General features: G+C 53.5%; 1 protein-coding gene across 23 annotated transcripts in view; it reads right to left on the reverse strand.

Annotated features, from left to right (window-relative positions):
- The window catches only part of KDM2B (lysine demethylase 2B), a 118,100-nt gene that overhangs the window by 66,907 nt on the left and 28,387 nt on the right, over positions 1 to 22,806 (reverse strand). For 9 of the 23 annotated variants that reach the window (XM_070629035.1, XM_070629034.1, XM_070629046.1 and 6 more), the window contains 3 exons: positions 13,229 to 13,322; positions 12,039 to 12,192; positions 3,733 to 3,848 (listed from right to left, as the gene is read on the reverse strand). In XM_070629035.1, the coding sequence (XP_070485136.1) occupies positions 3,733 to 3,848; positions 12,039 to 12,192; positions 13,229 to 13,322 (364 nt within the window). The other 14 variants (XM_070629053.1, XM_070629050.1, XM_070629056.1 and 11 more) reach the window with 13 other exon arrangements.

A 22,806-nucleotide genomic window follows, 5' to 3' on the forward strand; every position in this document is an offset into this window, starting at 1 on the left:
AGGAAAAAAAAAAATTTTTTTTGGCTGTATTTCAGGAGAGGAAGATAAGTATCCTCTCACGGTTGCTGAACCCAAGGGAAACCAGCTGGGTGGAAACAAATGCTGATGAAGGAATTCAGAGTTTTTCATTTTATTTTTTTATTTTTTTTTTCCAAGAGAGCACCGCAGGAAACAAAATTTGCAAAGAATTGACTTACAAACGGGTTGTCGCCTTCCACCCTTCGCCTTCAAAAGGTTTCAGCCACATGCCTGGGAACATTAAACACACGATTGCTCAACATTATTTGTTGACAAATTCGGAGCCTCACCAAATTGAGCAGTTCACCAAAAGGCAAGGCAGTCAGAAAGCATGCAATGCTCCCAGCCTGGGGGGTAATCAATCTATCAGCGGGTCTCAAGGGGTCAGTTTGAGTTCCCAAAGGCCCATCTGAGCAGCACCTGGCCGGAGCCCTGCCTCGTAGAGCTGAGTGACCTCAGGAGATAGAACCACAGGTGCTTCAGTGTATCTAAAACTCCCAGGTCTCAAGGACATAAAACACTAAAATATGAGGGTGGGTGGAAGTGTCTTAAAATTTGTTTTTCTCCTGGAAAAAAAAAAAAAAGTCAATGGAAAAAAAAAATCCAATGGTAAGGGAAAGGCGAGAGAAAGGGTAAATTATTTGCAATTTCCAAATCGATTCACTGGCTGAGAGGGAAGGGGCGTGCCGGCATTACCTTTCCTGAGAAGGCTGCTTCACCAGAGCCATTGGGGGAAAAAAAAAGATAAATATAATAAGAGACGGCAATTTAATGAGTGATCAGCTGGAACATCCCTATCCCTTATCAACCTAACTGGAGTGAAAAATATGTACGGATAGTTGTTGAGACGTTATCTTCAAATAATAAACATGCAATACATCCATTCTTTGGTGTAGTTCTGCCACCCCTCTGCATTGCTTCCAACGAGAAGGGGAAGATTTAAACTGCACAAGGGGGAGGGAAAAGGAAACCCCCCAGTCCAGGACACCTGCACCTGTTCGTGCTTGCCTTATGGGCTGCAGGGTGAAATAACCCATCACCCGGCCCAGAGAAATTAAAGTCATGAGAGCAAGACTTGGCTTCCTAAACAGAGGAGAGCTTTGGGGTTCCCCTGGTCTGGATGGGAGGTCCCCCACTTTGGGCCACAAAGGCAAATTCTTGTTCTAAAACAAACTCCCCACCGTGAGGCTTGGAGACTGATGGTTTCCTCTGTCCCACCCCTTGCTTTTGGTTTCCAAGCAAAGCCATGTTTTAGGACTCTTCAAAAACTATTTTTAAATGGCCATAACCTTCTTACGAAAGCTCGCGGGGATGTAAAGAATTAAGCTGTAGTGAGCTGACAAGGAGCCCTGGCATTTTCTCTGCTTCCAGTCCTCTCTCCCCAGTATCTTTTGTCTGCCTTGGCTCCTAAGACATAAACAATTGGGCCTTGTAGCCAAGCCCTCTCCAAAGACCAGAAATCAAAGCAGATTAAACAGCCTGCCACTGCTTCCAGCCCAGCCTGCCCGCCAGCCCCCCGCCCATCAACCTGCTTCAGGGAAACCAGATGGGGTGCCCACTCAGACAACAGGACAGTGGGCCTTAGGGGAGGGGCCCCTGCTGCGTTCATCCCAATGTGGGCGCGATATTCCACAGGAGCTCAGCGGGATGCAGGGTTCCGCTCGATTACTCTCCCTCCCGCCTCCTGCCAAGGGTGGGGGAGGGGGGCTGGGTTCCTAATGGAATGATGGGGCCCAAATCCACTGAGATGTATGATCTGGTTTCTCTGGGGGAGGGGGACGGCTGCCAAGCAAGTTGCAGAAGACTTTAGAAATCTCAGCCTGACTGGCTTTCAGGAATTGCCTGGAAAGTCGCGGGCCTGCCTTCTTGGAGATTTCTCCTTTTCTATCCCACACCTCCCAGTCTGCTCACAAACAAACTGGCCCATTCTTCAGGGCTGGCCAAAGAACAGTTGGCCAGAGCCCCAGACAGCACTTGACCCAGACTATGAGATGACCACTCACACCCAAATGGTTTCTTTCTCCAGAATGCCATGGGCGGCATCCTCCAGAACGCCACGGGCGGCATCCTCCACAACAGGGCTGGGGCTGGCCTCCCCTAGACCAGGAAAGGGATGGTGGGTGGGCAACAGAGAAGCCAGGCGCAGAAGTCCACAAAACGAGATCCAGTCTCTGCAGATCTGGGCACCCTAGGGAGCAAACCTGCCCATCTGAAGAGGCGCATTCCCCCTTGTAGCACACCTGATGGTTGAATGTGGCTCAAAGTGGTCCCCAGGAAACCCCAGGACGAAGACCCTCAACATCAGGACTGTTAAAAAGGTCAGATACGCACATAGTGGCTAAGACTTTGCCTCACTATGCATGTGATTCCATGCAGACCGAGGCCTGAAAACAAGACCAGGAAAGGCAGGGAGCCTGGGCAGGGGGCATCTGCCGCTAAGACGTTCTTTAGGGTCCAGGCACGGCAACACCTCTCAGGGGCAAAAAAGTCATCTCCACAGCTCAGCCTAAGAAGACATGGTGTGGTCTATCCACACAATGGAATATGATTCAGCCATAAAAAGGAATGAAGCACTGACACCTGCTACAACATAGATGAACCCTGAAGACATCATGCTAAATGAAAGAAGCCAGAACCCTAAAGGCTACGTATTATATGATTCCATTTATAGGATATCCAGAACAGGCAAATCCATAGAGACAGAAAGCAGATTAGTGAGTGACAGAGGCTGGGGGAGGGGGGGATGGGGAGGGATTGCTGATGAGTGTGGGGTTTCTTTTTGGGGTGATGAAAATGTCCTGGAATTAGACAGAGGTGATAGCTGCACAACATTGTGAATGTGCTAAATACCGCTGAATTATGTACTTGAAACGGTGAAATTTAAGGTATGGGAATTATATCTCAATTTTAAAAAGAAAATAAATATTTGAATAACTATAAGAAAAAAGAGGAAGAAATGGGCTCTTTTTGCCCCAGTTCCCCACCCTCGGACCTGTCTCAAATGCCTGGGGACCCTTGGTCAAGTTCCAGCCTGGGACAGAGAGTAGCCAATTCAAGTGGCCAGTGCTTTTCAAGGGAAACTCAGGGAGTGGAGCGGAGGGTACACGGCAGGTGTCTGAGCCTCGCCCTGGTCCCAAGGCGGACGGGTGGGTGAGACTCAATGTCTGAGAAACTGTTAGGGTAGCTGTCAAGGGGAGCTAGGGACCCCCAAGCGGACACTGAGGCGGAACTCAGAGACAGCACCTCGGGGACCCACAGACACTGGCTTCCTCGGGGCTCCACACCACATTTGGGGGCCCCGGGGGACATATGGCCAAGACCTGACCTTCTTTCCAAGGCCCCAGCCCCTCCCCAAACCTCAGCAACAACAACCATGAAATTCCCCCCACTCCTCGCATCCTTTTCTTCATGTGGGAAGAAGGAAGAGGCAGGGTTCCCGACACCTCACGGTGCTTTCTCAAGAGGTACTTCCTCTTCAGCAAGGGGGTTTTGGCCGCCACCGGCCTGGAGGTGCACAGAAACCCCCGGGGCCCTGGGTGGGGCTCTTGTGGGCACCCCCTGCCCTGCAGAACCAGGACCAAGGCCCAGCTTGGGGCAGGGAGCAGGAGAGAGGGGGACTGTGGAAGACTTCAGAGTGACTTGTCCGCATACCCCGAGCGCCCGGCAGAGCTCAGGGGCCGGCATGCCCACAAGGAGAGAAGGAAGCCGCCTTACCCGTGTTCTGTCCTCGATCTCGTAGATCCGCAGCTGCATGGGCACGTTAAAGCTGTGCAGGATGTTTCCGCCGAATACCAGAGAGTCTACAGGGGTGTAGACTGCATGGATCCAACCTGGGGTGGGAGGGCAAAGGGAGGGTCAGTCACCGGCCCCTTTGGGGTCCCTCACCTACACCAGCATGCAGGAGGGTGCAGGAGGCCCAGGTGAGCACCCAGGGCTGGGATCGAGGATGCTTGGGGCTGCCTGCTGCAGTACGCTGAGGCTCCTGGCTGGCCTAGAGGACTTCAGGCCAGCAGCCACACTGGACCACTGCAGGCAGTGACTCCTGGCCAGCTCAAGTCAGGTGGTGGGCAGCTGGAGACTAGCCCTCGCTTCTTGAGGACCTCGATGACAAAGGCTTCCTCGTAGTGTCGTGGACCTGGCTTCAGCAGCCAACAGAGAGGCAGGCTCTGCCCGCCTCCCATGCTGGCCGGGGAGCTGGAAACCCCTCGCTCAGGCTGTTCAAATGTCCTTGAGCCTTCTCCTGGACATCCCAGGGACCACTGATCTCAGGAGGGGTCACAAAGGATTACTTGGGGCCACAACAAAGAAGTGGTATCTTGCCAGGGCTACAGGACCCAGACGCTTCCCTCTGCCCAAGTCTACCTTCTGCCATCAAAATCCTCCCAGGCCCATTTTCAGGTGGTCTCCTTAGCCACACAAACCTGTAGTCTCACATCAGCTCTGCCCTACAGGCCATATGATGCTGCCAAGTCTCTCTCCTGCTGGCTGCAGCTTCTTGACAGCCTGCGGCATGGCCTTTTCACCTCCCTGAGCTCCCAGACCAAAGCCTGGCACAGGAATCATGAACATGATAACTGAGTGCTACCCCGGTGCCAGACACTGGTCTAAGGGCTTTACACTGGTCTAAGTCATTTAATTCTTACAAAATCCCTAAAAAGCACATTCTATATTCATCCCCAATTTACAGATGAGGAGACTGAGGCACAGAAAAGTCAAGTCACTTATCAGGATTGCAACCCAGGGAGTCAGCCTCCGCTTGATCCATAAAGGCTAGGGACAAAGCAAGTCACCGAATTAACTCACACATCTCAGACTGGCCATATTGTAATTGCTCAACAGGCCTACATGAGGCTCCTAGCTACCGTAATGGGCAGCGCAGAGCTAGAGAGAGGTGGTATTATGATCCACTCCCATTTACAGATGCGGAAACAGAGGCTCAGAGAAGGTAAGTCACTCGCTGAATGAAGTCACAGCTGGTAAGTGACAGCACCTCCGTTTTTCACCGTGATGCTGCACTGCCGTTGCATCAAAGGCTTAGCACAGGCCTGCGAGTCCCAGGAGACAGGCCTGCAAACACAGAGGGGAGGCAAAAAGAGAAACGCAGATAGAAACAAGAGACACGGAGGCAAAGACAGGACAGAGGAAGAGGGCCTCACAGTGAAAGACAGGATCAGCAGAAGGGGAGGGGACAGACGGGGCAATCCGAGATCCCGAGCCAGACACTGCCGCCCCTCTTCTCCCGTCCACTCTTCTCCTGAGCCTGTGCCTAATGCACTGCTCAAAGGAAAATTCCAGAGTCCCCCCTGAGCCCGAGCAGTTCCAGCCTCTTTCCTCCGGTGAGCTGAAACACGCCAGCCCTGAGTCACGGGCACCATGGGCGGCAGGGCTGCCGGGAGCCAAGCTGCCACCTGGGAAGAGAGCTTGGAGGCTGCGAGGCAGTGCTGGCATCTGTGCCGACACTCTGGGCGGCTGGCCCTCCCTGGCTGGGGGCAGTGGGTGGGACAAAGCTGGCAGTCCTGCGGGGAGGGCAGGGTAACACCGCCAGGCAAGTGCACCAGAACGAAGGCTTTATGTAACCTGGTTCTGCTGTTAGCTCCCCTCGTCTCTGGCTCAGTGGCGACAGAGGGAGCTGCTCTGCTGGACAGGTGTGCCCTTGTCGCATTACCTGGGCGCCCACCCCACCACCTTCACCCGCTCTGTGCAGGATGAGTATGGCTGCCGCCTTTAAAGTCTCGGTTTCCACATCTGCTCCAGCCTCTCCGCCTCAGCTGTGTACCAGCTGATTTTCTCAACTGTACATTTTAATTTTTCCACCAAGCAGAGCTACGCCGTCTACTATTACTGTTGTTGTTACCACCATCGGCGCTATTCAAGCAAGATTTCTGTAGACCTAGGACTGCCAGGTTCAGATGGATGCACATGGTGGGGTGAAGCCTGAACGGGACCAAAAATTCCTGAGTCCTGTTCCTATGCTCCTCGCGGGCCTACCTACCACCCCACAGAAAGCCCAAGTCCGGGAGCCTGGGCTCCAGACTGTCCCCAGCCCCGACCCACCACGTGACACAGGGCACTTCTGCTCCTTCTCCTGGCCTCCCTCCGCCTGCGTGAAATGAGGGAGACCACTGCCTCCGTCGTGGGGAACTTGGTGAGCAAGAACTCAATCCATGTAAGCAACTGCCACTGATATTTGTGGGAGACTCATCCATCACGAGGGCTTTGGAAAGAACGGTGCCCACGTGAACCCACAGTTATCAGCCCTGGACTCGCCCTTCTCTCCTATCAGGTGGAAATGCAGACACATCTGACTTTCATGTGTTACCGTGATGCGTGAGCAAAGAGGGAAACAGAAGAGAGGTGCTGTTTCAAGTAGGGGGCCAGGGAATTTGTACTCCCAGACATTCGAGGGGTTCTGGAAGCTTCTACCCATTCTCCTCTCCTCCCCAAGCCAGGGCCTCGCAGGTGGATCAGGCAGCCTCCCCTGGATTAGAGTTGCTGCCAAGTCCCTTCCCCCAGGCCCCATCTCATCTGCTCCATTAAACGCTTCCCTCAGGAAGAACCAGAGAGTGGAAATGACAGCGTTCGTAAGCCCCTCCATGCCCGCCCTCCTGATGGCGTCTCATTCGCCGCACCCCAGGAAGCATGAGAGAGCAGGCGTCCCTGGGCTGGTGACTGGGCTGGGGAGGCTGCTTCCGTACCAGAGTCAGAAACAATATGAAGGCAGTAACAGAGGCTATTCAGGCCAAGTGACAAGGGACAGATTTAGTCGTGGAAGGAAAACAGGCGACCCACAAAACCTACTGACGGGTGTTCTCTGGGACCTGAGGGGCTGAGAAGGCCAGTGGAAGCACATGGACTCTCGCTCACAACCCAGACACTCGGGATTCAGAATCCAAAGGCCCCCCGCCCACATCTGTCTACCTTTGTGGCTGCCACAGGGGTAATCCCAAAGGTCACAGAACGCAGCGGCGCCTCACAGAGGCCCACGGTCTGCTTCCTTCATGAGCACTGATGAACTCCCTGGGCTGGGCCAGGCACCAGGGCTGGGCACTGCAGTGGCCAAGATGAAGTAAGGATGGCCTCTCCTCTCTAGGACCCGGTAGATGGTACCAGGGGCTCAAATTGGCAGGCCAGGGGCTCCCTCAGACCCAGGGGCATGTCTAGTTTGACACACCTGTGTTACAAAAATGGGGAAATTTCACAAGACAATCTGAATTGCTTTCTTCCCTAGAAAAATGAGAAGATGGGTTCACCAGGCCCACTCCCACCTGGCCATAACTGGTTGGAGCTGAGCAGCAATTGCCTGGTTTCCCACAGCCCCACCACCCTCTGCCTCATGTCCAGCTTGCTTTACTACCACCCTTTGTCTGCTCTGTACCCATTTTACAGATGGGTCATCTGAGGCCGAAGTCACGTTACACCATTAAGTAGCTACAAGTTACTGTTTCTCAGACTTGCCAGAGTCTAAGAAATACCTGGGGCTACCGTGAATTTTGGGTCTCAGGTGTTTCTTAATACAAGGCACGGATGGGCAACACTTTCAGGCCAGCCCAAGCCACTGACGCCAGGGTCCTTTCCCAGGTCCCTATACTGGGCTCCACCATCCTGGCTGCTATGTGGCTGGAGAATGGAGGGCATCTGTCTGACATCCTCCCCAGGGCCTTCCACAGCACCAAGCAGGCCCTAAAGAAAGTTTATTAAATGAGCAAATAACTCTCCCAAAGTCACACAGCTGAGAAAGTGGACCAGATCCCAGGTCCACTGACTCCCAGGTTAATGGGGAACCAGGTGGGCTCTGAAACCAGACACACCTGGGTTCTCACCCTGCCCTGTTACTTATTATTTATTTATTTTTTTAAAAGATTTTACTTTTTCCTTTTTCTCCCAAAGCCCCCCAGAACACAGTTGTGTATTCTAGTTGTGGGTCCTTCTAGTTGTGGCATGTGGGATGCCGCCTCAGCATGGCTTGATGAGTGATACCATGTCCATGTCCAGGATCCGAACCAGTGAAACCCTGGGCCACAGGGCCAGCCACAGCCCTGTTACTTATTAACTGTGTGACCTTGGGCTAGTTTATTCACCTCTCTGGGCCTCAGGAACTTTATTAAAAAAAAAAGGGCAGGAGTTGGGAGGATGTGTTTCCTGACATGCTTACGGAGAAGGTAAGTAATGTAGATAAAATGTTCATTGCTCAGTAATGTGAGTTCTCATTACTATTAACTGTAGCTCCCCTGGGCTGGTGAAGCCAGGGGGTGAGGCCGAGCCCATGAACGTGGTCAGGGCATTGGCCATAGGTCAGGTCCGGTAAATGAAAAAGATGTCAGCAGCTTCATCCAACTTCCTGTTCCTTGGGGATGCATTCCAACTCCAGCCCTCCTTACTCCTAATGATCAGACTGAATCCTGGTGACTCCTCAGCCACTCCTGACCCCGACTCTGTGTGGTCTTGTGAAGCCACTGTTTTCCCACCTTCTCTGCCTCATTGAGGGCTGGCCAGCTCAGCAGGACAAACCCAAGCCCCCTTCTCCAGGTCATCCCAGTCCTCAGTCTCCTTCAACAGTCTTCCTCTTCCAGGCAGCCTTCCTGGACTACCCAGGAGTGAGATCGGAGGAATCAGCACCCCTGAAACAGAGCCAGTGCCCAACCCCTTCACCCCCAGACACCAGAAGAAAAAGTTAAACCGTGTCTCACAAAGATACTGTGTTATTTAAAATCTTCCATGGGGCCAGCCCAGTGGCGCAGCGGTTAAGGGTGTACGTTCTGCTTTGGCGGCCTGGGATTCACCGGTTCGGATCCAGGGTGCAGACATGGCACCTCTTGTCAAGCCATGCTGTGGTAGGCGTCCCACATATAAAGGAGAGGAAGATGGGCACGGATGTTAGCTCAGGGCCAGTCTTCCTCAAAAAAAAATAATAATAATAATAATAAAAATAAATAAAATTGGGGCCGGTTCCGTGGCCGAGTGGTTAAGTTCGCACGCTCTGCTGCAGCAGCCCAGGGTTTAGATCCTGGGCACGGACATGGCACCGCTCGTCAGGCCATGTTGAGGCGGCATCCCACATCCCACAACTAGAAGGACCTGCAACTAAGAGGTACAACTATGTACCGCGGTGGGGGGGTTTGGGAAATAAAGCAGAAAAAAAAAAAAGATGGGCAACAGTTGTTAGCCCAGGTGTGAATCCTTAAAATAAATAAATAAATAAATAAAATAAAATCTTCCTATCCTATCAGCAGCCATGAGCTTTCACAGAGGCGACGGGAGGGGACTTTAGGCCGGCATGAGGTAGGAAGACGGGTGTCTAATGTCACACTGTGGAGATAAAAACCCAGGTCAGAGGCAGGAAACACCAGGATTAGATTCTCCACTTTGATACAGAAAAACTCACATGCACACACCCCAACCAGCACAAATCTCAGATGTGTGTCTATCCATGGCTCAGAGATGTGGTTGCCCCCGTGAGGACCCAGGGTGGCCATCTAGTTCAGTGACTCCAAAACTCCGGTCCTTTAGTTTGCAATAGTTGGCAACAAAATGAGAAAAATGAAGATGGTGTCGATTTTCATAAAGTCAAAGCCATCAAATTTAAAGTACTGTCCTTTATTCTGGAACTGCGTACTTTCAATTTTTTTAGCGTCAGAATAGTCTTCCTTACATGAAACATCAGAAACAGTAGATGCTGGGTTGTTTTTAAATTAATGCCCATCTTTAGCAAAACTACAAATTAACAACTTTGTATCAGCTCCTAACTTTTTTATTTCATTGGTTCATGAAATCAAAGCCTGGGAACCACATGTACCCCCTGCCTCTGAGAAGGTGACAAATTCCAAGTGTCTCTTTTTCACTTTCCAAAAATCCAGAAAAAAGTCCTAGTGTCTCACTCCTGACCCTGAGAGCCAGAGCCTTTGCAGGGTCCTCCTTGACCCCTGCTAGCCACCGTTCAAATCCACACGTCCTCTGCCTGCCCGCAACACTCACACCCCTACCGTGGTTCAGATGCCGGTTCTCAAGACCTTTTCCAACTTGCTTAAGTCACCAAAAGTATCACCCCTCCCATCCAGGACTGGGGAAAGCAATGAGCCACCTCCCAGTTCTGCATAACGTCCTGAGCCAAGAGGGCCTGGTTCCCAGGGAGGTTAGGAGGCCTGCGCTCAGGGAAAGGAGGAAGGGTCCCAGAGTTCAGCCCCACCCAGCCCCACGCAGAGACGGGATAGCTGAGGCACACAGAGGGGTAGAGACCAGCCTGAGATCACAGAGAGAGTCAGCAGCAAGGCCAAGAGCACTCTAGAGTTCCTATGAATCCGCCAGGGCCCAGCCCCCACACCTGCAGAGTGGCGTGAACCCATTTCCCAAGGACACCGCCTCCCTTCCGATTCTCCATGGCATATTGCCAGGGTGTGAACCATAAACACTGCCCACCAACTATAATCCCTTCGTGTCCAAGGCAGGGGTCCCTACCTTCCCGAAGCCAAACACAGGCCCAAGAAAAACCTAGGGCCATGGTGACAAACTCACCCTCACTAAACCCTGCCACCTCCAAATCCCAGATTTCCCTAACAGTGAAGTGTCCACCTTCTGCCCGATTTTCTAGAAGAGCCCAGGTGTGCAGGCCCCATCCCCATGGTGGGAACTGCTACCGCAGCCACTCCCCTTTACTTGACTCCACACACGAGTGCTTGATGTCCAGCTTCAAGCCCAACTCTCAGAAGCCTAAGTGTGAGCAGCTTCTCCATCCAGTGGATCTTAGTGGCCCCAAAGGATATGCCTATCCTAAGGTCCAAGCTACCACTCAGTGGCAAATTCTCTACAGACTCCTTGGGTATACCCATATCTGGACTCTACTTGTATACCTCCTGTGGTGGGGAGCTCACTACCTAGCAGAGCAAGTCATTCCAATACTACTCGGTTATACCTTTTCTTCCAGGAGATAATCTTTCACTTGGCTGACTGCCATTACCACACACCTTCACTTCCTTGGGTAAAACAACCCAGTTCTTCCTTCAAACTCACCTCACCTGTCCAGACCCCTCTCTGTCCAGGTCAACTTCTCCTCTAAAGTACAATAACCAAGAGGAACACAGCCCCCTACATGTGGCTGAACCCCTCACCCTAGACAGTAGGACTGCCACCTCCTTCTTCCTGGGTAAAACGCATTAATTTTACCATTAATGAAAGCTAAGATCACACTCTCTGATTCCTAGGTCACCTGCCACATCCACTAGTGACTCAGCCTGCAAGTGGCCAAAAGCCCTCAGTCCATCTCTGAAGAGCTGTAAGCAAATAGGTCTTAGCTCACTCAGTCCTCACAACCACCCTGGGAAGTCTTACTCCCATTTTACAGATGAGAACACTGAGGCACAGAGAGGTTAAGTCATTTCTGTGAAGTCACAGCGTGAAAGCAACAGAGCTGGAATTCAAACTAAGGCCATGCAGGCTGGCTCCAAGCTGGTGCTCTTAATTACCGCCCTCTGCTGTAGTTGTGGAGTTAATTTTTTTTTTTGAAGGGGGAGTCCAAGTGCAGGAACTGACGTTGATCCCAATGACATTTCACCTTGTTCTGCAGGAAGGAGGCGGCCACTCCGGGTCCTTCCTGGACAGCACATTCCGCCCCCACATACACCCACATCCCCTGGGTCTGCCCTTCCCCGGGGCCTCCCTCTGAGTCCTCAGGGTAAACGTCCTCCTCTCCCCACAGGCCCACCGTCATCCTCTCACACAGAAATCTCTGCAGGAAGTCCTAGGAAGGCTTCAAACCTCCCCTGAGGGGGAGCCCTGGGCTTTCTCCCAGGGAGAGAATTCTTGCCCTGGGCAGGGAGATACAGGGGAGATGTGAGAGCAGACGGTGCTGTTGTTCCCGCAGCCTGAGGCTGCTCCTCTCATGGACTGCCAATGGCCAGGAGGCACAGAGAAACCCGTCACCTGGCCAAAAACCCTGGCTGAGGCCACAGGGGCACAGGAGACTACTCCGAATGCTGGGAGAGTTGGTGGCCGAGCAAGAGCCCAGTGTCAGCCTCGCCAGAACCTACCGGAAGGGATGAAAAACGTGTAGCCCTGTTTCAGCTCAATTCTTTGGCATCGCTCCACGCGGTCTCCCAGGAAGATGTCGCTCTGTTTGCCTGACAGCACCCACTCCTCATACAGTGCCAAATTGTGCAGGGTTGGAGGAATCAGCCAAAAGATCTTGGGAGGAAAAGAAGGCAATCAGAGGAAGACGCAGGCCAAGGCCTCTAATTTCATCCAGGTTCTACCACAACCCAAGGAGACAGCCCCACTTGCCTGGGAGGGAGCGGGACAGAAGAGGCTCCATCCCCAAGGACCCCCTCCAGGACTGGGCCCAAAGGGTATCTGGGCAGGCTGGGAGGGCTGTGCCACCCTCCTTGGACGCCCCTTGCCTGCCTTTAGGGACTCTCCGTTCCAGCTGAAACACCAGAGTGAGAAGACTTCCTGGACTGGGTGGAACATTCTTTCTCCTGAGCCACAGGCTCGTTGGAGAGGTGGGGGAAGGAGAGGAAGGGGAATTTCCTAAGTTGTATGATAAAGTGGCCCAATAAATAAACCCAGCTTGTGCTCACTCTGGAGAAGGAGAAAAAACATCTGGAACCAAGTGGGATGACTTCCTACCCAGAATTTCTTCCAACGAGTTTGGTTACAACAAATGCACACCCCAACCCAGTGGAGCAGGGTGGCACACACACACGTATCGTCAAGGAGCACCCACATCTGTGCAGGGACCTCCATGTCCCCACGCAGACGTGCACACAGAAGCAAACACAGCAGGAGCATCCTGAATGCACGCCCCACCTCCTTTCTCTGGGTGATGTCTGTCCCTAACGTAAAATGTTCTTGGAAGCAGGTGGTGCTGGCGACTAGACTTTTAAGTTCAACGGTCTCAGTGCTGGAGCTGAAACTAGAGCCAGGGGAAATGAATGCTGGAGGTCCTTGGGAGCCAAATCTGGAGTTCTAATCTGGCCCAAGGTGCTTAGAACACTTGGGTGGGTGAGCAGGTGTGAACAGATGACCAGATGTGATGCAAAAGAGTGGATCTTGATCTTTCCCTCCAGAAGAAGACAGAGACTGAGGAGGTGGCCCTGAAAGTACTCACAGGGCAACGGCTGGCTGGAGGAGGGGGGCAGGAGGAAGGGGAAAGGTGAGTGAGCCCTCCATGCCCAAACAGCCAAAGATGTACAGAGAGTTAAAGAGACTCGACCCAACTCACCTTCCCACCCCGGAAAACGTGGTACCAAACGGAAGTGCCTCCGAAGTCGATGTGGAAGTCAGTGAAACAACCTTTCACGCTCATCAGACAGTACCTGCAGCACAGAAGCAGGGGAGTAGAAAAAACAATTCAGCGCCTGAACCACAGGAGGTGAGCAAACAGCTTCAGAGATGCTTGACCTGCTGCCCTTTTATAAACGCTGACACCGGGGAATTTTCTTTTCTTTTCTTTTCTTTTTTAAATCCAAATCTAATCGGAGTTCCCCACGGGGGAAGCCCCTGCGATCAGGTGACGAATCTCAAGCTTTGGTCACCTGCCCCCAAGGCCGGGGGAGGCATTTTTGTTTTCAGGTGAGGCTGGCAACCCACAGGCTACTTGGTTCGGTTTCTGCTCTGGCCCCACCCCTGCCCCTGGCCAAGTAAGAGGCTTCCTTTCTGCTCCTTCGCAGCTGAGACACCTGTAGTTCCCCCAAGCTGCCAGCCCCCTTGTAGCAGCTGGGCCCCCTGGAATTCAGTTGTAAACCACCTGCAGAGCTTGCCAATTACCAGTCCTCATTCATTTCCTTATTCATTCAACAATCACTTCCTGACAGCCAACCAGTGGTCCAGCCCAGAGAAGGCATGGCACTTAGAGAAATGCTTAGCCCTCTGCCCTTAGGGATGGGACACTCTTCATGGAGCACTGCACAGAAAAGCTGAATGGCAAGACAAATGGCAAGTGACTTCAAAGCAAGCAATGCAGCTAAAAGTACAGGGGTCCCAGTCACAAAAGACCACACGGTGTATTATTCCACGTATATGACATGTCCGGAGTAGGCAGATCTACAGAGACAGAGAATAGATTAGTGGTGGCCAGGGGCTGGGGGGGGGGGGCGGGCGGTTGGGAGGAAATGAGGATTGACTGCTAATGGGTACAGGGTTTCATTTCGGGGTGACAAAAATGTTCCAAAATTGACTGTGGTTGCACAACTCTGTAAACATACTAAAAACCATTGAAGTCTACACTTTAAATGGACGAATGGTATGTGAATTATATCTCAGTAAAGCTGCTAAAATAAAAAGTAAAGGGATTCAGAGAAGATCCTGGGGGTGTGGTGGTGGACAGGCAGAGAGGGAGGGAAGGAGAGAGGGAGGAAGAGCCTGCCCCTTAGAGGCTTGGATGGAGTGCATTTGGGGAAAGAAGGAACACGCCAGCAGCCCCCATTCTGAGCTCTAGCAGCAGCCAGACAACCCACCCTCCCTTGCAGGAACTCACCAGTCTCCTCCCTCGATATGCTGCCCTCCTAGGGGTAGGCAGAGCTTAAGGAGGAGGGGAGACAGAGCTGGCTTCCAAGTCCAGGCCTGGCAGACAGCAGTGGCAGGGACCCCTCCCTCCTACCCACCCCTTCCCACAAGAGCCACCGGTGGCACGGATGGGGCAGCCTCCCCACGGCTCCTGCCCATGCACCTTGGCATCGCCGGAGGCCCGCACACACATGCTTACCCCACTGACCTCTTTTCCCTGCTGCACTTTGCTTTTCCATGGTTTGGGGAAGGGAAGAGGAATGGGGCGGGAACGGGCAGGGAGGAGCCAGCTGCAAGCCCAAGAGAAGATAATGGGGGGTGTGGGGCTGAGCTGGTTAGGAGGCTGGAGGGCTCCAGGTGCCCCCTCCCTCTGGCTGCCTTTTGCACCTCACATTCAGGTGGACCCGGGGCTCGGCAGTATGCAGGCGGCGTGCCCCGCGTCCCTCCTCCGGATAGGCTGGAAGGAGCCTTAACCATGTGTCTGCAGGAGGCTGACAAATCAGAAGGCCTTCCCGCACATCAGAGCCCCGCTGCCTAGCAACCCCATCGGAGGGGTGTAGTTGACAGCACAGGACGCAGCCCTGTCACGAAGACAGGCGCGGGCTGCGGTGCTGCCGCTGGGGTGGTTAAAGTCCCGGCTCGCGCTGGGGCTCCACAGCCTCCCTCCTCCCGCAGTGTGCCCAGCCCCAGTCAGGTCCCCACTCTGAAGGCCTGGGTGATCCTCTTCTCTCCAAGGAACTGGGGGGGGCGGGGGGAGCGGTCAGAAGCCCTACCCACCCCACCCCCACAGACCACACCGGCCTCTTCTCTCCAAGCACCACTTCAAAATATTAGTCCTCATTTTCCTAAAACCACCTCTTTGCCTTGGTTTTTTTTCTTTTCTTTTTTTAATCTAACCTTGGTTTCCACCCCCTCCAGGCCTCGGCAGAACACAGTCTAGGGAAAACAATTTAAGTGTTTGTGAGGTGGAGCCAGGAGACGTGCTTCCTTCAATCTGCAGCTGGATACCCACTCAGGTGCCCACAGCGGAGAGGTCAGGAGAGAAGCTTGGCTCTTCGGCCTCCAGGCCCCAGACCTGCCTGGCCAAACTGGTCACCCGGCCCCCCAAACTCCCGCCCCAGCCCCAACCTCCCCAGCGTGTAAGGAGAGCGGAATCCCTGCGAGCTGCGGCCGCCGTGTGCGGGGAAAGTTCTCCAAGTTGAGCTGGTGTGTGATCTGCCCTCCCAGTCACCCTCCAGCATCCTCTGAGGCCCCTCTGAGCTGGGGGGCGCCACTTCCAGACCCGCCTCTCCTGGAGAGGCCCCTCCTCCCATGTCCCTCATTTCCTGGCCGCCAGGCCTGGCCACCCCTCCCGCCGGGCCACTGCAAGCGTTTGGTGGGCCAGGGTGGCTGTGACAGGGCGGCTTTGTCCGGGCCCCTGCAGCCCGCCACCCCCGCCCTCTCGCCGGCCCCGCGCTCATTCCGGGTCTCCCCCTTCACTCCTGCTCTCGCTTGCTCTGGCGTGACGCCTTTGCACTGACCTCTACAGCTTCCTCTTCCAAAGCACACCGCAGTCACATGGGCACCCCGGCTCGGTGCCACGGCCGCTCAGCTCTCCCCGGCCGGCCAGCCAGCCGAGCTTCCGCCTCGGCCGCCCCCTGCCCGGAAAGCCGCGCCCCTCGACACCCCCAACCAGTGGCCCGGGTGGCTTCCGCGTAGGAGAGCACCCTCCAAGTTGGGGGCTGAAAATGGGGAGCCCCCGAGCTAAGCCTTTGGGGGTTCCCGCCTCCCGAGGCCCGGGCTGGCGGGGGAGGAGTGTGGTAGGAGGGGGCGCTGCACCTGCAACACCAACTTTGGGGCGCTACCTGGGGTCTGGGGAGGCCAGGAGGCGGGGCGGCCCCACCCCGCCCTTTTCCCTCCAACTTAGCGAAACTCCCCCGGCAGCCCAGGTGGCGTCCCCTCGGGCAAAGGTCTGGCGGGGGCACCTGGAAAGCGGGCACCGGCTGACGCGGCTGGAGGCGCGCGCACACACTACACACTTACACGCAGCCCCAGGAGACACAAAGAGCTGCTCCGCGACGCCGGCCGTGCACCCGCGGGCGGGAGGCGACCCGCACCCCGCCCCGGCGCGCCCCGATGGAGCGGGGGCCCCCGGCAGCCCCGGCCCGGGCTGCCCGCGGGGCGCAGCGCAGGGGCGCCCGCCCAGCCCCGCCCGGCGCGCCCGCGGTTACCCTCGGCGGCGGCGCGGCTCCCGGGCGTCCCCTTTGGCGGCGGAGGCTCGACGCGCGCCCGGTCCCGGCGACCCGAGCCGAGCCCCCTCCACCGCGCTGCCAGGCCCCGGCCGAGGACCGCGAAGCCCTCACGCGCTTCCTTCCTTCCTCGGGGAGCCGGGCGCAGCCTGCGCTCATCCCCGCGCTGAAACTGAACACCGGCGCGGCGCGGCGGCCGCCAGGGAGGCGGAGGGAGGCCGCGGCGGCGACAGGGAAGCGCGCCCGGCCCGCGCCAGGGGACGCCGCCACCGCCCTCCGCCGCCCCGTGCCCCGGCTGGGTGGGGGCACGAGGGTAGTTCTCCCTACCCCCGTTCTACCGGCGTGCGCTAGGGCACCCCCGCACCCCAGTTTTCAGGGAGCGTGGACGCCATCCTGCTCCTGGAGGTGACAACCCAGCAAAGCCACCTTCCTTAAATGTGCCCATCGGAGCCCAGCTAGAGAAGAGACCAGTGCTAGGGGGTTGCAGGGATGTCAGACGCAGGGTACGGCAGCCCAGAGACCAGGGATGTGGCTCTCGCCCTCAGAGGGACTGGCTGCGTGACCTTGGACAGCTTATTCACCTCTCTGAGCCATTTCCTCATCCTAAGGGCAGGGAGGTGACCTAAAGTTCGACTCTGCATTCTAAGATGCTTTTTGCTGTCCCTTCCCCTACCTGCCCCGCTAAGTGGCTGTGTAACCCTACATCGCAGAATTATGGTGGGAATTCACTGAGATACATACGTGTTAACACAGTACCCAGTTCTATGATACCTGGATTATTTAATCCCATTTTCACACAACCTATCAGGTCATTCCCAGGGTTGTCCCCATTTTACAGATGAGAAAGCAGAGGCTCAGAGGTAGTGACCGTAGTCACTACCCTAGTCGGTGATGGTGCTTACCCAAGCTGTCTGTCTTGAGTTTCTCAGCCCTTCTTCCAGGTCTACCTGGCAAATCCCAAGACTCTGAAGAAGCAGAGTCTGCAGGTTACAGCCAAACCTCAACCACTGACTTCCGGCTGAAGAAGTTAGTCCAGCTCAAATCAGAAGTCCCACCCTCCAGGGCATGCTCACCAGGGCCACCGCCCTCCTCCCATCCTGTCCCCACACCCTTCCCCCAAACCACCGGGGGCAGGAGATGGTGGTATCCACTCTGCAGGGGCAGAAATCAAGCTTCTCCATTCTTTGACCAGACCCCATCCACAGGGGCTCCCCACCAATATTAATTAGTAGGTTCCAATTATTAAGTGCTAATAATAATACCTGTTTTGTTTCACCCTTAAACAACCCTATAATCCCCACCTTAGGGGAGCAAACACTGAAGCCATGTCAAGGTGGTCAAGGCCCTGGGCCAGGGTGTTGCTTCCTGGAGTCATTTACGGGATGGCCCACCCATCAGTACCTCCCCGGTGGCCTGCTGTGAGGTCAGACTGTGAACTCTTGGGAACTAGTTGAGTTTTTCACCATATGTATGTTTTCCCTATTTAAAAGAAAAAAATAGTAATTACAAGCAATATCCCCCAGTAGGATTTGAGCACCAGTCATTGAGTGGGTGTCCCTGACCAAGGGCTTTGACACACACAAAACAGAGGTGGAGTTAAATGAGCTAAGAGAGAAGGCCCTGACAGCTAGACCAGACTGTCCACATGGGAGAATTATTATTACTTTTTTTAGTCACAAATGCCTCAGCTCCTTCATGGCAGGGATGACATCAGATTCATCAGTGTAAGTGTAGCCCCCAGCAACGGCCCTATAACTATTCTAATCAGCTGTGTGACACTGGACTAAATCTTCCCCTTCTGGAACTCAGCATCCCCATTTGTTGAACTAGTCAGGGGTCTCTAACTGGTGGCCCTCATGGGTCAAACCAGGCCCTAGATGTGCTTTGTTTGGCCAGCACTGTTTTAAAAAAAGGCCTGCCTCTTCAGTCATCCACAGGCCACATCAGCCCCTTCTGTCTTACACTCAACTGCTACACCCATTACCTGAACTGAGCCACTGTGCACTTCAGTTTCCTTGTCTGTAAATTTGGGTACTAACTGCTTCCAGTACTGAGATGTGTGCGTAAATGTCTGACACAGCGCCTGCGTCCATCTATGGCAGCACAGAAAAGCCTGACTTTCTTTGTTCCTCTTTGAAAGGCAGAGAGGTAGAGAGGAAAAGCCAGGAATCCAGAAGCTTGGGGCCTGGTGCATGGACCACAGCTTCCCCGTTGTGTGACACTGGCAGCCTCTCTAGGTCAGTTTCCCTGCCTGATATATTACACTGGGATGACCATGTAAGATGCCAGCAAACATGGTTGATGAGAGTTAAAGGGTGAAATGTGAGTTGTAGAGATAAAAGCCCAGGGGCCGGCCGGGTGGCACAGTGGTTAAGTTCGCACGTTCCGCTTCTTGGCGGCCCAGGATTTGCTGGTTTGGATCCCGGGTGCAGACATGGCACCGCTTGGCACGCCATGCTGTGGTAGGCGTCCCACATATAAAGTAGAGGAAGATGGGCACGGATCTTGGCTCTGGGCCAGCCTTCCTCAGCAAAAAGAGGAGGACTGGCAGTAGTTAGCTAAGAGCTAATCTTCCTCAAAAAAAAAAAAAAAAGAGAGAGAGATAAAAGCCCAGTGCAAATGGGAGGGGAGGTAGCTTGAAAAGCAGAGGATGCCAGGATGCCAATGGTGGCTGGAGCCCTTGTGTCCACTCCGGGCCAAACAGACAAACATCTTGTCCGAACCACATTTCACATCCACTAGAGGCTCCATCCTCCTTACAGCGTGGGAAGGAAGCAGGGCAGGGATGACAGGATCCCCAGTTGGTGGAAGGGAAAACTGAATCTCTAAGAAACGAAAGACTTGCCATGGCCACCACAGAGTGGCAGAGGCAGCTCGTGAAATATGCTCATCCCAGTGCCTGTTGCCATCCTCTCTGTGTTTCAGATTTGCACCCCAAAATTTTCCCACCACCCCCAGAAAGTACATGGGGAGAAAAATGCAGTCAACTCTCAAATATTTGGGAACAAAATATAGGCTTTATGTGGGGTCCCCTTTTTGTGGAGCTTTTGAGCTCTTTCACTGCTTGTCAGTCCACAGCATATCTCCACTAAGCTGCAACCTTCATTTCTGCAAGTCCTGTGTGCTACAGGAGCAGGTGAGGAGGGAACTGACTTGCTAATTTCCTTCTGGAATGTGTTATAAGATCTAATGGTCCTAAGTGAAAAAGCTGTGCCCAAGTCACAGACCTAGGAGATTGTGGAGGCTTCAAAACATGTCCACAAAGTCTTTGAGACTCCGCCCTTCCAGAAGCAGAACTAAATTCCCCTCCCCTTGAGTGTGGGCTAGACTCAGTGGCTCGCTTCTAATTAACAGAATATGGCAAAAGTAAACAGTGCGTGACTTCCAATCTTAGGTCCTGTGGCTTCCTCCTTGCCCTCTCTTAAACCACATGCCTGGGGGGACCAGCTGCCATGTCATGAGGACACTCAAGCAGCCCAATGGAGAGGACCATGCGATGAGGAATTGAGGCCTCCTGCCAACAGCCACATGAGTGCGCCATTTTGGAAGTGAATCCTCCCAGTCCTAACCAAGTCTTCAGATGACTGCAGCCCAGGCCTAAGTCTCGATACAAGCTCTGGTTCTGAACCAGAACCACCCAGCTAAGCCACTCCCAGATTCCTGATCTACAGAAACTTTGAGGTAATGCTTGTTGTTTTAACCCACTAAGACTTCTGGGATTTTTTTTGGTGAGGAAGATTGGCCCTGAGCTAACATCTGTGCCAATCTTCCTCTGTTTTGTATGTGGGATACCACCACAGCATGGCTTGATGAGCAGCGTGCAGGTCTGCACCCGGGATCCAAACCCACAAACCCCAGGCCACCAAAGCAGAGCAGGCGAACTTAACCACTATGCCACCAGGCCGATCCCAAGACTTTTTTTTTCAACTGTGAAGTTTTAGGGTAATCTGTTATGCAGCAATAAACAAGTGATACAGAGATACCCGCAAATAATTGTTACTGTTTATATGATTATAAGGAATTTTCCAAGACAAATAATTCTCTACAGCCAAAATATTTCTGCAGGTGGGGATGGAGGGGATGGCAATGGCAGAAATGCACGATGCAGCTGATATTAGTTCAGCCCACCCTGTCATCCCCTTTTCCCTTACTCCTGCTTTATGGTTCTTCGCAACACTCATCACCTCCTAAATTATATTATTCACCGTTTCCCTGTCTCTTCTCCCCACCAGAACATAAGCTCCATGAGAATGGAGACTTTGCTTTATTCACCGCAGTCTACCAACGACTAGAATGGTGTCTTGCACTTAACAGGCACTCAGTAAATGCAGCAACAGGTAACTAACACACGAACATACTCCTTACAAGTCTTTTGTCTCCCACAAAATTGCAACTACTCCCTCGACAACTGTCATTACCCCTTGTATTAAGTATCTCGACCAAACCCATTAAAATTCCAAATCCCCTCACCATGATGGAACAGCATAAATCCTGGAGCCGGGAGAAGGCGGTAATGGGTTTGTAACACTTCTCTCTTCCCTCCTGCAAACCCTCAGTTCAGGTAGCCTGTCAGCTGTCTCCACTCTCCAGGCACCTCCAGCATAAAAGCTCTGTGATTTCTAGAAACAGTGTCATTTTAATTAAATTCCACGGAACCATTCTGTGGTCCCGGAGGGCTTCATCATCGTGGGATTTTTACCTTGCTTATGAACTGAAATCAGCATTCTTTTCAGCCGAACAAATGGACTATTTTCAAGGTGACAGTTTCCTTCCTAACAAGGTTCAAATCCTCTAACAAGTTCCCACGGCCACTGACGGGGTCTGCAAATCTATTTGCCACACAATCTAACCAATATGTTGAAGACATGCGGTCCTAGAAAATTGTGTGTGAGCCTTTTTTTGGTGATTAGATAGGATTCTCAATGTATTAACAGAGCTTACTATTTAGAGGAATCTTTCAATAAAGTGAAGAATATACTGAATATCTCAGGGAGGCAAGACAGACATAAATTAATTGAAATCTGTGTCAGCCAGTGCTGTCTGTTCTACCTTCCCTGATACATGTCCAATTTGTCCTCTCCTCTCCCCTGCCCCATCGTTCGCCCGCATCTAGACGATGCACTCTTGCTCTTCATATCACTCAACTCCATCTCCTTCAATCCACGTAACAGCAGGAGAACTTGCAGAATACAAATCTGAACACATCCCTCTCTGCTTAAAGTCTCAGAGAGCTTTCCGACTGCTCTTAGGAGAAATACAGACCCACTCACCACGGCACATCAGGCCCTGTTCAGCCTGGCCCCGCCCCCATCCTGCACCCACTGCCCCTCCCGCGCTCTGCTCCAGCCCCCCTGGCCTTCCTGTCCCAGGACCCCCTGCCTCCCTCTCTCTGCCCCTCCCCGCCATCCCCGGCTCTCTGCACACAGCCAGGAAAGCTCTTCCCAGGCCTCTTCACCTAAGAGAGCCCTCTCCCCTACAGACCCCAGCTCGGACACCTGCCTTGCCCTCCTCGAAAGGTGAATCCCCTGCTACACGCTCTCATAGTATGGTGGGTCCCCGCCTTGTGGCCTCATCACAGCTGCAAATTTCCATTTGTTTCTCTGATTATTGGATTAATGTCTGTCTCCCAGATAAACTGTGAGCCCCACAAGGGCAGGGAGTTCATCTGGTTTTCTCCCTGCTATATTCTCAGAACTAATCAAATGTTCAATACATATGCTGAATGAATGAATCAATCAATGAGAGCCATGATCTGCCTAAAACTAACCTGAGTGCCACACTCTTTCCCCGAGGTCCACCCTTGATTTCCTCAAGGCCCTTTGCAATTCCCAACCTTCGGCCCTCCCCACCAGCCTCCCATCTCCTCTGTCTTTTTTTTTTTTTAAGGAAGATTAGCCCTGAGCTAACTACTGCCATTCCTCCTCTTTTTGCTGAGGAAGACTGGTCCTGAGCTAACATCCATGCCCATCTTCCTCTACTTTATATGTGGGACGCCTACCACAGCATGGCGTGCCATGTCAGCACCCGGGATCTGAACCGGCAAACTCCGGGCCGCCAAGAAGCAGAA

This window comes from Equus przewalskii, chromosome 7 (assembly GCF_037783145.1).
Source record: "Equus przewalskii isolate Varuska chromosome 7, EquPr2, whole genome shotgun sequence".
NCBI lineage: Eukaryota > Metazoa > Chordata > Mammalia > Perissodactyla > Equidae > Equus > Equus przewalskii.